This window comes from Oreochromis aureus, linkage group 1 (assembly GCF_013358895.1).
Source record: "Oreochromis aureus strain Israel breed Guangdong linkage group 1, ZZ_aureus, whole genome shotgun sequence".
In the NCBI taxonomy this organism is placed as follows: Eukaryota; Metazoa; Chordata; class Actinopteri; order Cichliformes; family Cichlidae; genus Oreochromis; species Oreochromis aureus.
The window spans coordinates 31,946,921-31,961,781 of record NC_052942.1 but is presented as its reverse complement, the minus strand read 5'-3'; the positions used below and the strand labels follow the sequence as shown (position 1 = coordinate 31,961,781).

Genomic DNA, 14,861 nt, shown 5'->3' with positions numbered 1-14,861 from the left:
GTGCACTGTATACATGCTCTTGCAACTTAAAGATCTGAATACAATATATTAGTGGTAAAAGTAGATCTATAATGCTTGTGTTATGAACTTACACCAGTGTTGCTTTGTCATAGAGTTCATCTTTATGATATATAGTAATGCTGGCACTTCTTTAAATTTTTTGTTCTATAAGTAACAAGCGGGCTAACTTTAAAATAATCAGATATAAAATTCATTGAATAGAGCATACGGACTTTATCGGAACCCCTGCAAAGACTATAATTTGTTATGAAACTGTGCCATCTTGTGGACATTTATGATAAAAAATGTATAGCCTTTGCATAAAATCAGTTATTTGCTCGTGACACCGCGATCGTCCTAACTTTCTTTTGCATTTACTCCCCCGGCAGTCCTAACCAGTGTTATTTTATCAAAGCACACAGCCTACGAGACAATTGCAATCTTTTCCTATCGGAACCAGTTTTCTTCGAGGCATCTAAATGGGATACCACTATATTTTAGATACTGTCGAAATGGTACTGTCTAAAGTCATTATCTTGCAAATGTAGTGACAGTGTACAAACATTCACTTAACAGTCTTGAGCCCCCACTGCACAGCACGTACACCGGAGGTGGAGCTTGAAGCTACCGATTCCGCTCTCGCGTGCTTGAGGTTTGTACTCGTAGTAACTCGCGCTTGATAACGTTTGGATCAGCAACAAATGAGAACAGGTTCTCTGTTGAGGAAGTGAGATGATAACATCACGGGGCTACAAATTAGAACACCAGCCGCCTGTCATTTCGCTCACTGGACTACGATGCCACCGCAGCGAGTAGGTGCCTTGCCGAGGCAACAATCTCTGCTTTTGCCTGCGGTCATCAACCCATTTGTCCAAGACACCAAACTAAGCAAAGCTGCTATAATTAAAGTGAGTATTTCTTCTTCTTTTTCTTTTTCTTCTTCTTCTGCTTTTTTAAGAGATTGCACAAAGGCAGGATTTTGAAGAATGCTCGTTTGGTAACAGTGTTTCATAGTGTAACATAATGCACTCAGGCTACTGTATCCAGGGCCTGTAATCTTCTCCAACACGGCTTTGACAATCAGCTTGTAAAGCCTCCTATGCAACACAACAGACTGAGCCATTGGGAGCTTTCTAGAATGCTTTCCAGCAATGTGGATTTCGAGGCTCGTGCATATTTCTGCTAGGTGGGAGTTCCGTTTTCAGCCAGGCAGCAGGTGACTTGAACACCAGGGAGGTTTGGGCCTGTAATTAATGTGCATAAATGTACTCCTCTGCCTGCAGTGTGTCTTGTTGGGAATTTTCTTGGTCCCTCTTCGAGCTATCTTTATAACCCTGGTTCTGATGGTGTTATGGCCAGTGTCTGTCATTGTCACCTTCAAGCTTCCGCTGAAAGGAGCTGTGGAGCCAAGCACAGGATGGAGAAGGTAACTATGGATACCAGTAGCATCCAGTTTTTCTCAGAGTTGGCCATGACTTTATCACACCTAAAGCAAAACAATAATAATATATTTAGCTTATTCTTGACATCAGTTTTGTTTACTTGCAAATGATCTTTTGCTTATTTTTTTTTTTTAAACTTGGTTTCCCAGAAAAAGTGAGTTTGACCTACTATTTGGCTAATCTGGGACATCAATAACCCATTTGCCTTTTTTTACTGCAGACATTTTGTTTGCTAAGCAACTGCATTCACCCTGCACTCTTATCTTATCACCATCTATCAAAGTGACATGAACTACTGCTATTAAACGCTTTGAACATATCTATCAAACAACAAACATATTGAGCTTTTAGTTTTGCAAAAGTAATGAATTGAACTGAGGTGAGAAGAAGGATAAAAAGTCAGTTTTTGCTCATATGCTTTACAGAAGCAAAAAATTCCCCCAAAATAATAGTTCCTGTAATAATGAATTAGCACCTACTTGTGTTCATGTCGACTCATGCTTTTCTAGATCATATCCTCTTCACAAGCAATACCTCACCTCAGTTTCTTTCAGAAAGGAACTTGTCGGTGGTGGTTGTGGGGGGTTAAGGGGAACTAGAAATGATGATTTAGCCACTGTCTTCACCTCTAACATCTAAAAGTAATAACAGACATTATAATTATAATAATATTATACATGTATATATCTTGAATGAAAAGGACTCATTCCACTGGACTTATTTTTCATACATTTCGCAGATAACTGACATAAAAAAATAAAAGCTTAAACTACTGAAATCTTGTAATCTTGTATCTTGTCTTTTTTTTGACAGACTCTAATAATTTCAGTGTGTTTAAAAGTTTTCAAAAGTTAGGCTGTTACTACAAAGCTTTATATCAATGAATTTAAGTTGTATTGCAGATACCAGTGAAAATCGCCACCCAGCTTTGTCGAACCAAAGGTTTTTTAACCACTGACCACGTCTTGTTAGTTTGTTTGCATTAGTAAAATGATGAACCATCCTTCAGCTTACAGGCTGTATGCTATTTTCAGAGCCTGTGACAAATCGCTCAGAGGCACAGAAAGTGTGACATGATAGTTTAAAACAGGGCATAAGCCCACTGCATAATGAAGGAAGTGAAACTTAACCATAATAACTTGACTGACTGGTAGTATACGTTAAAACTTTTTACTGTAAGAGCTGATTGATTAATGTATCTTTAAATATTCATGTTTGTATTCTCTTACTTTGTTTCATATTAAGTACATGAAACTAAGTTCATAATGTCATTCATCATTTTGTATCTCTGACTCCATAGCAACACCCCTTCCTTCATTTCTACAGTTTTTGAGGAAGCAATCGGCGGCGGTAACATGCTTTGCGCTTTAAGGTTAAAGAAAAGTACGAAATTGCGAAACGCATCCTGTTACCACAGCCGATTAACAAAGAAGGTCTAAATAAACCCATTAAAAATATTATACCAGCCCTTTTTATCTAAAGAATTTAGGATTTTCTCATGCAAAGATTCTTGCACTGTTATGTAGAATAGATAGTCACTTCCCATTCATATTTTTTTTCATTCACAAAAATTCAGCAATGTAAACTTTTTTTTTATCTCCAGATTTTTGTGTCAAAGAGTGATGGCTGCCTTGGGGAGGGCTTACTTTTTCAGCATGGGTTTTCGAGTGGTGGTCAAGGGTAAGCAGGCCAGCAGCCATGACGCACCCATCCTGGCTGTGGCCCCCCACTCCACCTTTTTTGATGGGATTGTCTGCGTTGTAGCTGGCCTGCCCTCCACTGTCTCCCGTGTCGAGAACCTCGCCACACCCATCTTTGGCAGTAAGATACTTTTTGTATGTTTGTTTCGAAGAGGAAAGTAGGGACAAACTGTGTTTGTTATAGTCCATTTCCATCTGCCTTCATCTGAATGCACAGTTTCCCACTCTCTATGAAATGTGGGAGAGCCTGTAATATATATGCAATGGAATGTCATTACCTTACTTGCTGCCTGTACTGGGTATCAATTAAGTCCAATACTTTGGAGTTGTCATTGACATAAATCCTTGTTATTGTAAGTAAAATTTACAAATGCACTCTATGAAGTAAACACGAGCTAAGACATTGATTAATATGAGCCTTTTCATCCATCTTTTTGATAGTAATAACAACACATAACTTGTTTCATTTAATATCTGTCACGTGTGATTTGTTAAACAGCGATATCACAATTAAGTGGACTTTTATTGAAATCGCTCTCTCTTATTTAACACTTACAAACGAATGCAAATAACCAAACCCTGTGCACCAGATTAGTGGAAAATATGATCAAGATTACTATATTCTTTTGTATGTGCATTACCATTAATCTTTTGTTCTCTCTGCAGGGTTCCTTCGGAGTATCCAGCCAGTGCTGGTATCTAGAACAGACCCAGACTCCCGGAAGAACACAATCGAGGAGATTAACAAGAGAGCCAAGTCAGGAGGCCAGTGGCCACAGGTCTGGCACTGCACAGTCATTCTCAATAAAAATGACTTTTAGATGAATTTATTATTTGTTTACAAAGGAGCAAAAATGTATTCAGTGTTGACTCAGATTACTTTACAAGCAATCTTTGCAATTTTGGGGGGTATTATTTTACCATTCAGCAAGGATGCTTTGTTTTTCAGGTTCTTATATTTCCAGAAGGAACATGTACAAATCGCTCATGTCTTATCACGTTCAAACAAGGTAAAATATAAAATGTACATTTTGTGTAGTGGAATCATTAGTTTAATTTCTATCAACATGTCAAATGCAAAGAAAAAAGATAACAATTTACTATACAGAACTTACATCTACTACCGTATTATAGTATTTAGTATTTTCCCTTAACATAAATCGAATCCATTTAAAGTGGTTCTGTATGTGGTGAGAGAATGGAGAAGTCATTATAGTAAAATCATATAATTTTACAGCTATGTACTTCATGTTTAACTACACGTTGTGTTCCCCACGCCACTTTTAGGTGCCTTCATTCCTGGTGTTCCTGTGCAGCCTGTGCTTCTGAGGTATCCTAACAAACTGGTAAGTAGGGTTGTCACAGTAATAGATGTTCATTTTTCAAACATATATATATATATATACACAACCAGTAATATCTGTTCAGTGATGTAGCGCAAAACTATATGAATAGTGTATATATTGGGTTCCCTGTTGGATTTGTAGATTTGCTCTCAAACAAATGAACAGTCTCTAATTTTAAATCTTTTACGTTTTTTTGGTTGTGGCTTGGCAGTTCAAAGCTTCAGTTCCCTCCAGATTTTCATCTAGATTGTAGGCTTGTCTCATTGTGTTCACTAGGAAATCTAAAAGCATGACATTCCTATACATTTGTGTATGATTTAAAAATTTATATCAGTGTTATAGTGGATAATATAATACGACACAGTCCTATGTGCAAACTATCTTATACCAATGTTAACGATTCAGGAATGAATAAGTAAGTTATCCTTGTATTTTTCTGTGTAGGATACAGTGACTTGGACATGGCAGGGATTCAAGTCGTGAGTATACTTTATGCAGTTTTTCCTCTTCCAATATACCACCATCATGCGATTTATATGTATGCATGTATAAATAAGATATAAAATATAAATTGCCTGCATTTATAAGCTGTTTTCCAGAAAATAAACATAATTATTGCACAGTTATATGGCAGCCTTATTTTTTACAACACTGTGGTTCTAATGAATGAGAATGTATAACAGTTTTTCTGATTTGTATAATATACAGGAAAACACTTCTGCTTTTGACACTTTGCCAGCTCTACACAACAGTAGAAATTGAGGTTAGAGACATTCGGATTTCTGTATGATAACATTATATCATGAAGTCGTTTAAAGAGTTTTAGTTGTTTTGGATATATGCTGTACTCAAAAGAACTCTTTTAAATTAAGGCTACCAGGAGTTTCTTTTCTTTTTGGTTTAAGTGTACTTTGTGTCTCGTAACTTCTCATCTGTTTACATGCTTCCCAGTTCCTCCCACCTCATGTCCCCACAGAGGAAGAGAAGAAAAGCCCCGCTCTGTTTGCCAACAGAGTGCGAGAAACTATGGCCCAGTAAGTGTTCATTAGTCTTAAGTGTATAATGTATTATGTAAAGCAATTTCTGTTGCCTTTTTGTAAAAGGGTTCTCTACAAAACCACATTGCACTGCATATTGCTCAAATGCAAAGTGGAACAATTTGCTATAGAAAGTAAAAGTACTGTATAAATGTTTAAAGAAGTCATAAATACAGTGTTATGCACATGCAAGGCTACTAAGCTGATAAGAAAATAAACAAGTGGTCAGTATTGGAGAGTGAGTGCAATTTGTCAAACTAACTTTGCATTTTTTACTGTCTTTAGGTCTATATCCATGCACAGTGAATCTGGCTACTTCTTTGCTATAATCTTTGTGTGCCTACTTTGCCTACTATAGTGAGGTGATTAAATGTCTGCAAACCTTCTAATTTTAGGGCTTTGGGCGTTCCTGTGACAGACCACACATATGAAGATTGCCGCCTAATGATCTCAGCTGGTGAACTCACACTTCCGATGGAGGCTGGCTTGGTTGAGTTCACTAAAATTAGTCGCAAACTCAAGTAAGAACATTTAACATGAGCGTTACCAAAAATTGCAGTTGGTACTGACCAATGCAGCTTCAAAGGGTTCTTATTGCTGTTAATGTTGATTATTATATAACCTGTCACCATTATGTTTGGCTCAACTAGTCTGAAGTGGGACAATATAAGGAAGGAACTTGACGGTTTCGCAACCATGGCCAGCGCCTGTAAGGGGGGACGCATAACTATTGATGAATTTGCCAGTTTCTTAAAGCTTCCTGTCAGCCCAGTCCTCGAGGATCTGTTTAGACTGTTTGACAGGGTGAGAGACTTGTATGTTAAATATTTGTTAAACATTGTATGATGAAATCAACTGAACATTATCCTTTTCAAATAGCGCTGTGGCATGGCACCACTTCACAAGGTTTTAAAACAGCCAGTATTTGGCCTGGCCAAGCGAATGACATTTATTAGATGGACAAATCTGAATGTGAATGATCAGTAAAATAGTGAAGTTCATTTTACTGATAGCTGTAGTATTTATGTAAGTCTAGGCACTTTAGAAATACTTCGCTTGCAAACCCTTAGAAAGTATAACACCTTTTATATTTATTTCTATAAAGCTCTTAATATTCAGCACATAGAATAATATTACTATTTATATTGCATCTGCATATCAAAGATATACCATGAAAGTAAAGCTTGGGGGACAGTGATGGAATGACTTCAAAGGTTAAACAACTTAGAAGCTTAAGTCAAAAGATGGGATTGAAACATAAAGATTTGTTTTATTATCTATCTCTATAAGTTAAAAAAAATGATTTTTTTTAGAATATGTATGGTTACTATTTTTCCATCACTAGAGTCTTTACCTCAGTTAAGATTTGTCAGGAAATTATAGAACACTGAAAATTAAAATGGCTTTAATAGGAAATAAAGCATCTAATAGGGTATGTGAAATGAAGTGAAAATACAATACATTTCTGTGTCACAGTGCTGCACCAGTTGGAGGGGGAAAGCCACTGAGTTTCATACTTTCTGTTCTCTTATCTGTGTTCATCACTTTCAACACGAGTCAGAGGGCCTGTGTTTACTAAATACTGAAAGTTACCTTGTATCATATGCAGTTCTTAAACTTGTTATCAAATCACTATAGTAATAAAGGCTTAACCAAATAGTATTATCACTATTACCAGATACCAAATAACAGCAGACAACAGGTGCTTGCACCATAAATGATTAAATGCTGTCCATCATAATAATCTTTACATTTAACAGCTCATCCGTTTTTATTGACCTCTCTCTCTATTTGACCCTGGGTAGAATGGAGATGGCACTATAGACTTCAGAGAATATGTTATCGGTGTGAATATCCTGTGTAGGCCATCTAACACTGAGGATGTTCTCAAAATGGCTTTCCAGGTGAGACAGAAATATATTTCTCATACTGATGTGTTCATACTAGGGGCTGAATATTATGCAAATCTCTTGGAGTTGAGCAAGAAATATAACAACACCTCCTTTATTGACTCGCCCAAGGTAGCACTACTATGGTTTTTGCAAGGCAAATGACCTTCAAGGTTATTTATACATTTCTGTTATTTTCCACACCTAATATGCTACTTCTATTGCATCATGCATTTCCTGCTGATAGTAGTTTTATCACTCTATCATGATAAACTAGTAGCTATGGAAGATATATCTGAGATGCTTAAACTGTAACCTGTGACAAATTGTGTGAAGTATAAACAGTACAACTGTTTATATATGACTGTATATGATGTTTATATATGAAATATATACCCCAAAATATAAAAAGCATGTACACTTTGCAAAAGGAATAAGCTAAATGCAAAAAATGACCAACGTTAAGATAAAATCAACCAGCCCAGCCCTTACTGTCTGTGCACAGCAACAGCTTTAGTGTAGCAATAACAAAGGCAGCATACAATTCAGAGAGGCTTGCATAATGTCAGGCTAACAATGTGTGTCTGCTGTGAACATTTTGCTGGCCACAAGGTCGGCTGCAATTTGAACTTACTAACCAAAACTTCCTTTCTCCTGCTTACAATTATGATTACGTTCTCATCATTTGGAATCATTTCGAAACCTTTTTCTTGAAAGTCGTTACTCGTTTCTCACTTTTTATTATCTTTTATGCAGCTTTTTGACACGGATGAAGATGAGAAAGTCACCCATGACGAGTTTACTGCTCTGCTGGGCTCTGCTTTGGGTGTGTCAGATCTAGACACGACCAAACTTTTTGAAGCGATTGATGCCGATGGCTCTGGTTTCATTACCTTCAGTAAGTAGATTCTAATTGAAGAGAAAAGCGTCATTCAAAGCTCCCGTTATGTCTTGTGGCCTCTTATTTGATTCCCGGTGATATTTTGTCAAGAAAATGTTAAATAAATAAATTGTTCAAAAGATTGTTCATTATTATTGTGTGTACAGCACCCTGTATTTTTCTCTGTTCTGATTCTTTAGATGAATTTCAAGAATTTGCTGCAACCCATCCTGAATATGCCAAGCTCTTCACCACCTATCTGGAGCTTCAGAGATATCAAGCTATCCAAGAAGCAAACCCGGGTGATCTGGAACTTGCTGGTCAGCCCAGTTCAGGGGAAAAACCAGAGGAGAGCACATCTGACAAAAAAGATGACTGAGACAGAGCATAACTGTGACCTTTGACCTTTGACCTATTTGACTTCGCTGAAAAGAGAAATAAATACAAGGCTGTTGCAGTCTTGTCAGCATATTCAAGTCACTGCAACAGCAATGGTCATATATGGTAAAGTGCTTGCATTTTTATAGTTTTAGAAAGCTTTCATTTTTGATTTTAGTGCCTTATAGATATTTAAAAAGCAACTTACCCCAAGATGTTTTCTGTCAGAAAATATGTATTTTTGTGTATGCTTTGCCATGAAAAGAAACACAGATGGGGTGTGTCATAGCAGGAAAATATGTCCGAAAACTGGTCATTGTTTCAAATAAGGTTTACACCTATTCTTCAGTCAACACTGTGGTTTTTGCTGTTTTTGTTTACGGACGGAGATGAATACAGCCTTGTGGACCTTATCCTTTGTCTTTGTAATTTTTCTTTAACTGAGTGGGAAATCTTGCCAAACCAACACAAATTTTAAATGTAAGCAAAGAGTCCTTGTGCTTCTTTGTTACAGTGTAATTAGAGTACAGTAAGCAACCCAGAGATGTTCTGTTTTAAAATTTTGTCTACAGTGAGCATAGATGCTGTGCATTACACTTTTCTCCCCCACCCAGCGCTCAGGGACACAGAACTTGTAACTCAGCTGTATAATTAGCCAGAAGTTTGCTTTGCATGTGTATCTATTTGCATTTCTACTGAAGATTGTTGTTGCTGAGACAGCACCACGTCTGTGCAGCTTTAAGTTTACTAAAGCAAATCAACCACTGAAAATAGGGCAATTTGTGAGCAAAAAGGCAACGGTGCTTCTACACAACAGCATATTCCATTGGGGTATGCTTTCAGATCCGATTAACTAGAGGCATTGTTATTTATTTAGTGGGCTGTATTGCAATTATGTTTTGCTTTTCGTTAACACTGCAAAATTTTATTTTTAAAATAAAACAAGAACGCAATCCTCTTTGCCATTTTTTTTTATTCATCACAGAGGAAACTTGTAATGACTTTCATAGACTTTGTTTCTATTAAGGCATAAGTGCAATAAACAGGCTACAGCTGAACTGCTGCTTTTCCAAAATCACCACAAGGTGTCAGTAGTTACCCATTACAGTTCTATTGTGTGAGCCTTTTTTCTTCATCCACTTGCCTGTGTGAGTTAAAGTGCCTTGTGTCTATTTTGACTGTACCTTACTTTGATGTTGGCGCTAGACAGTGAGGTTTAAACTAGGGGAGGAATTAAAGGCAGGCATGTACTGATAAAATTGGGTAAATGCGTTTGTGCATGTTTGTAAGATTTACCTCATTACTGGCCAACATGGATGATTTTTTAAGCTATGGATATCTATAGTATGATTCGGTTTTTTCTGATTACACTTGCTATGGATTTAAATGTTAAAATTATTTGAATCAGAGAAAAAATTATGCAAATAAAATAAAATCCTTGCATGTCTTGAAAGAATGTGTCATTATATATGTGCTGTGTGTTACATTCGTTTTTATGTGTCCACTGTTATCATTTAAGAATTCGTGGAATTTTCAATTTACAAAAAAATAAAAAAGATTATAATCACTTATCATTTGGTACATATTGATCTGTCAACTTATTGGTCAGACTGTTGCTTTTACATTTACCTTAAGTTTTAGCACAACTGTGTGATCCTCCTCACCTGATCTCAGCAGAGAACAACCACTAAATGCAACTTTAGTCTACATTTTTGGCTTTTTTGTTCTCACATCTACAGAAACACAAAAGATGCACAGTCTTGCTTATATGCACAGACAAGGCAGAAATGAGCGATGGAGAGCGGCCTCTTCATTAAAAGCCCGCTGTTACACAAACTGTGATTACCAGCTGTGATTTCCACTTTCAATTTGTTTTAACCTTTTCAAACATACAGACGCTCATTTAATTTTAATCAAAACTGATGAGGTGGCATGGAATCAATTAAATCACATTGTTGCTGCACTTACAACAGTGTGACTCCCTCCCTACCCCCAGCTTCTGCTCTTCTCTTCGGCCCCATCTCCCTCCATCCTCACACTTTCCTCTGGATGGTTCTTGTATATTGCTGTATCCATTTCAGCCATGCCTGCAGGGCAATCCTGTCGCAGTAGATTGTGGGAGAGATGTGTTGGTAATCTGATTTGGTCTCCTCAGGACCTGAGTGAGTGATCAGCCTCTGTTTGTGGATGCGAGCTGGACACAGGCCTCATACGGATGGGGGACTCACCGTGCCAAGCTGGAAGGAAAGGTCAAACCCGACAGGCCTCACTCCTAAATTAATGTGACTCAACTTTGGGCCTCAATTTAACCGAGCTGCCTTCTCAGGCAGAATCAGAACCAGGAATCAGTCTTGGCAGAGTTCCACTCTGCAAACTGAAATCCATCTGAAATCCATTTAGTGTATTTCAAAAAGTTTGAAGATGATTTTTATGTTGCGCTGACAGGTTTGACTTTCAGTATACGAGGCAAAGACTCTAGTCCAAGCAACATCCCAAATATCATGTTTTAACATCTACAAATGCACACCATATCCAAATCCACATTTTGCTCATGTAACTCCAGAAACACAACAGAATAGTCTAATTCACTATCTGCTTTCATGTAATATTAATTAAAAAAAACATGAAAAATCCCTAGCTTTGTTATTGCAAGGATGTTTTAGGAATCTTACATAAGAGGAAGAAATCAAAGTAACTTCATGTTCCTATAGAATCGACTTTCCTGATTATAAAAACAGGATACCTGGGTGTGTGCATACATAGTCGTCTGAACCTCCTTCCTATGAGTGACGAACATGGACATAAGGTTTCAAAAACACAGTATTAACATTAGCTTACAGGTCAGAGGAGTGCACAAAAGTTCTGGCAAGAAGAGCTTGGCAGGCTGAAATGCTGGAAATGTTTGGATGAAAGTACGTAAAAGGTATTAACTCTTTTACCCCACCCAAGCTTGAAATTAGGCCTTAAAACGATAACAAGTAGGAAAAATGATAAAGGCTTTGATCTCTGGTCCACTACAAATGCTTTGTTCTTCCTGGTTGTATCAATTGTAAAGTGGAGATCTTTTCCACTGATTTGGCATGGCATAATGGGCTTTCACTTTGAGATGTGCTGCATAGTTTACAAAAAAAAGAAAAACAGTCTATGAACGTTTGGCAGCATTATGGCCCTCTGTAAAGATGAACCCACTGTTTAATCTGCTGTCAGTTCAGCTGTACTAAAGCCAGCTGGAAAAGCTGAACGTGATACAGGTGCTTGGTTCAACTGTAGCTCAGTGTAAATGTTTAATTTAATTCTTTTGGATGGTTTCCTCTCTAGACACTGGTATTTTGATTTAATACATTTTTACTGCGATCGGTGCACTCATTAGTACACACCTTCACAGCTCACATGTTGGACCACCCTTGACTTTTGCTAGCTTAAGCTTAGCAGTCTTTCTCCTTCAGCTCTTCAGGGAGTTCCTCCAAACTTCATTGTTACATTTCCTTATCGCACCAGATGACACCTTGTTGATTTTCATTCTCCTATTATTCTCTCAGAAAAGTGATTGTGCCTCATTTCCTGTGTAGTGGTTTATAGAAACAGTGAAGGTCTCGGTGAGGGCAAGGTTCGGGGAACCTTATAAAACATCAGTTATCCAGTGCCAGTATCTGCACCAGTATCTGCAGTGAAAGTTTGTTTTCTTGCTCAGTGTTTAGGGTGTTTCACATCTCTGTCTGATTTCCAGATGGTTCTGTGAATGAAGGGCAACAACTTTTCCTGCGTAATAGTCGAGGATGGGTCAGCATGAGGTTGAGAAAAAGAAATGTGTCTTTTATTTGCCAGTGAGACTGGCCAACAAAGGTGTGAAAGTGTTTCTATTTTCCAAACAAACCCCAAATAATGCCTAGACACTCATTTTCTTCCTGTTTTTCCTACTTGATTCCTATTGCCAACAAAACTTGATCATGCGTTACAGTGTTTACAACAGTTTCACAATATGTATTTAATACTATGTAATGGTTACATCATAGAAAAGTAGAAGTTGGAGGATGGAAATTGAAATGTGTCTCTTAGAGGAGATGTTAGTGCAGTCTGATTCTAATCTATAATTTGAAATTTTCTGTGAGACTTGCTGATCAACTGTAGCCTTTTTTCAAATCGTAATCATGTCAATCAGCATGCTATTAGGCTTCCCCTTTCAGGCCAATGATTACTACCCACAACTGAAGGGTTGAAAGGATGTGACCGACTGAAAGATAAAAGTCTTTTTGATACACTGATGAGGACTGATGAAGGACTTTTTAGAGACAATGGCATTCTTACAGATTTTCTTTTGTGTGTACATGTTGGCTGAAGCTCTCTTTACTAGTCTGCACGTTTGGATGGTCTTACACATATTTTAAGGATGTGATGTGTGCTGCTCGGAACATGGCTCTCTGTCACCAAACATCTGACTCAAACTGCTGTTTCACTCACCAAATGTATACAGCAAGAAGGGAAAAAGACTTAACATTGCTGAAGTACTTAAATCTTTGCAGATACTACTAAAGCCTAGAGGGGAAAACTTAATGACACTCCTCCCTTAGTGAGGCCTGGAGAGATTTAAACCAGAGAGCTTTAAAGGGGGAGCAGAACAAAACAAACCCACTCAGTACTAATACCACGAGTAAAGACCTGGTAAGTTAAGTCTGCGGAATGACCACGTAGGAAATGCATTTTTGTTTTTATGCGTAAGGGCAAAGGCCCTTTACGTTAAAATTGTGGCCTATGGATTTACAGAATAGTCTGAAAGTCTCATTCAAGCTGTGTCATATGTGTCTGCTTTGAACTTAATTATAAGGTAAGACCTTGAATTATATATTTGTCATAGAAACTATTTATGACATTAGCAAGACTGAAACTATTAAGTAGCATGGGTGCATATGGCATTGTATGGAAATAAATGTTTGTGCGGTTTTAAAGGGCATTAGAAGGGAAAAAGGGGATTAAGTAAGAAGGTCTTTGCTTTGCCCCTAACTAAATGTTCAGGTTAATTCTAGAGGGTCATGCTGTGGCAGCTGAGAGATTGCCTCTTCGTTTATAACAGTTTAAGCCTAAGGTCAATCAGGAAGAACCCAAACCTTAAGAGAAAAAGAAGACTGAGGAAAAAATGGATTATAGAAGAGCACTTAAAAACTCCATGGATACAACATGATTAGGGTTATAGACTGATTTGCCCATTCCCAGTATTTGACCTGCATTATGCACCTGCACTGCAAAAAAACTGTGAGGACTATTACCTTTAAAACAAATGTGCTATTGTATACTATTTAAAATGACTTAAAATTTGAAGGAACCCACTTGTTGAAGGTACATCATAACAAAACGCAGAACATGCAATTTAGCTGATTGGGGTCAATTTTATTCTTACCTAGAAATGGCATATTTAAATGTAACTGGCAAATAAAGTGCAAAAGAATAGAAGTAATTCAGAAGAAAACAGCAGTAATAACACATTATCCTACCTTGTTACCTGGTCCTTTGTTTTACCATCACTGCAGTTATTCAATCTTCACAAACAAAACGCCTCAAACCAGCCCTGTTAGGGTTTTTTAAAACAAGCACTGGAGAGCAAAGAGGACATTCATTGACTTTAATGGGATGAACTGATCAACCATATCTAATAGAAATCATTGCCCCTGGCAAAAGCTGCTTTAGAATTGAATTACACATGGGACACAATGCTTTTATGGCTTCTTAGAAAACTGTAATTCAATCTGTTTAGTGCAGAGAAGAAACAGATAAAGTCCAAATTAAAACATTAAAAAAAAGTTTTGGTGTATGTGAAATTTACGTACTATAAAAACATGAAGGTAAAGTGATCATAAGTCTCTTGGACAACGTTAAATCCAAACACCAAGTAGAAATGCACATACATGCGCTATCGTTTTACCCCATTCTTATCACGGAAAACTTAAACATCAAATAAATCAACATATTCTAAAAAGTTTGGGTTGTGTACGTTTTGTGTGTTTGTTTTTCTCACATACTTCGTTTATAGAAAAAGCAATGCTTCCTATAAGTTCGTACAAGTTTCGTTCCACGTGGAACAATCTTACCACGACTGTACAGTCGGATGTAGGCGTGCAGATTTATGGAAACTTGAGCTATGACAAGCCAAAAAAAAAAAAAAAAAATCATGCCAAGTCGACATCAAACTGGAGAGAA

General features: G+C 37.3%; 1 protein-coding gene across 1 annotated transcript; it reads left to right on the top strand.

Moving 5' to 3' along the window:
• The first annotated feature begins 612 nt into the window (after positions 1-612).
• lpcat2 (lysophosphatidylcholine acyltransferase 2) lies at positions 613-10,246 on the top strand. Its single transcript, XM_031746570.2, has 14 exons — positions 613-908; positions 1,284-1,426; positions 3,046-3,263; positions 3,809-3,921; positions 4,092-4,152; positions 4,430-4,488; positions 4,933-4,967; positions 5,197-5,251; positions 5,440-5,522; positions 5,921-6,046; positions 6,176-6,329; positions 7,331-7,429; positions 8,171-8,312; positions 8,495-10,246. Exons 1-14 carry the CDS (start codon positions 798-800, stop codon positions 8,671-8,673), a joined length of 1,578 nt encoding a protein of 525 aa, XP_031602430.1. The 5' UTR covers positions 613-797; the 3' UTR covers positions 8,674-10,246.
• The last annotated feature ends 4,615 nt before the right edge of the window (positions 10,247-14,861 follow it).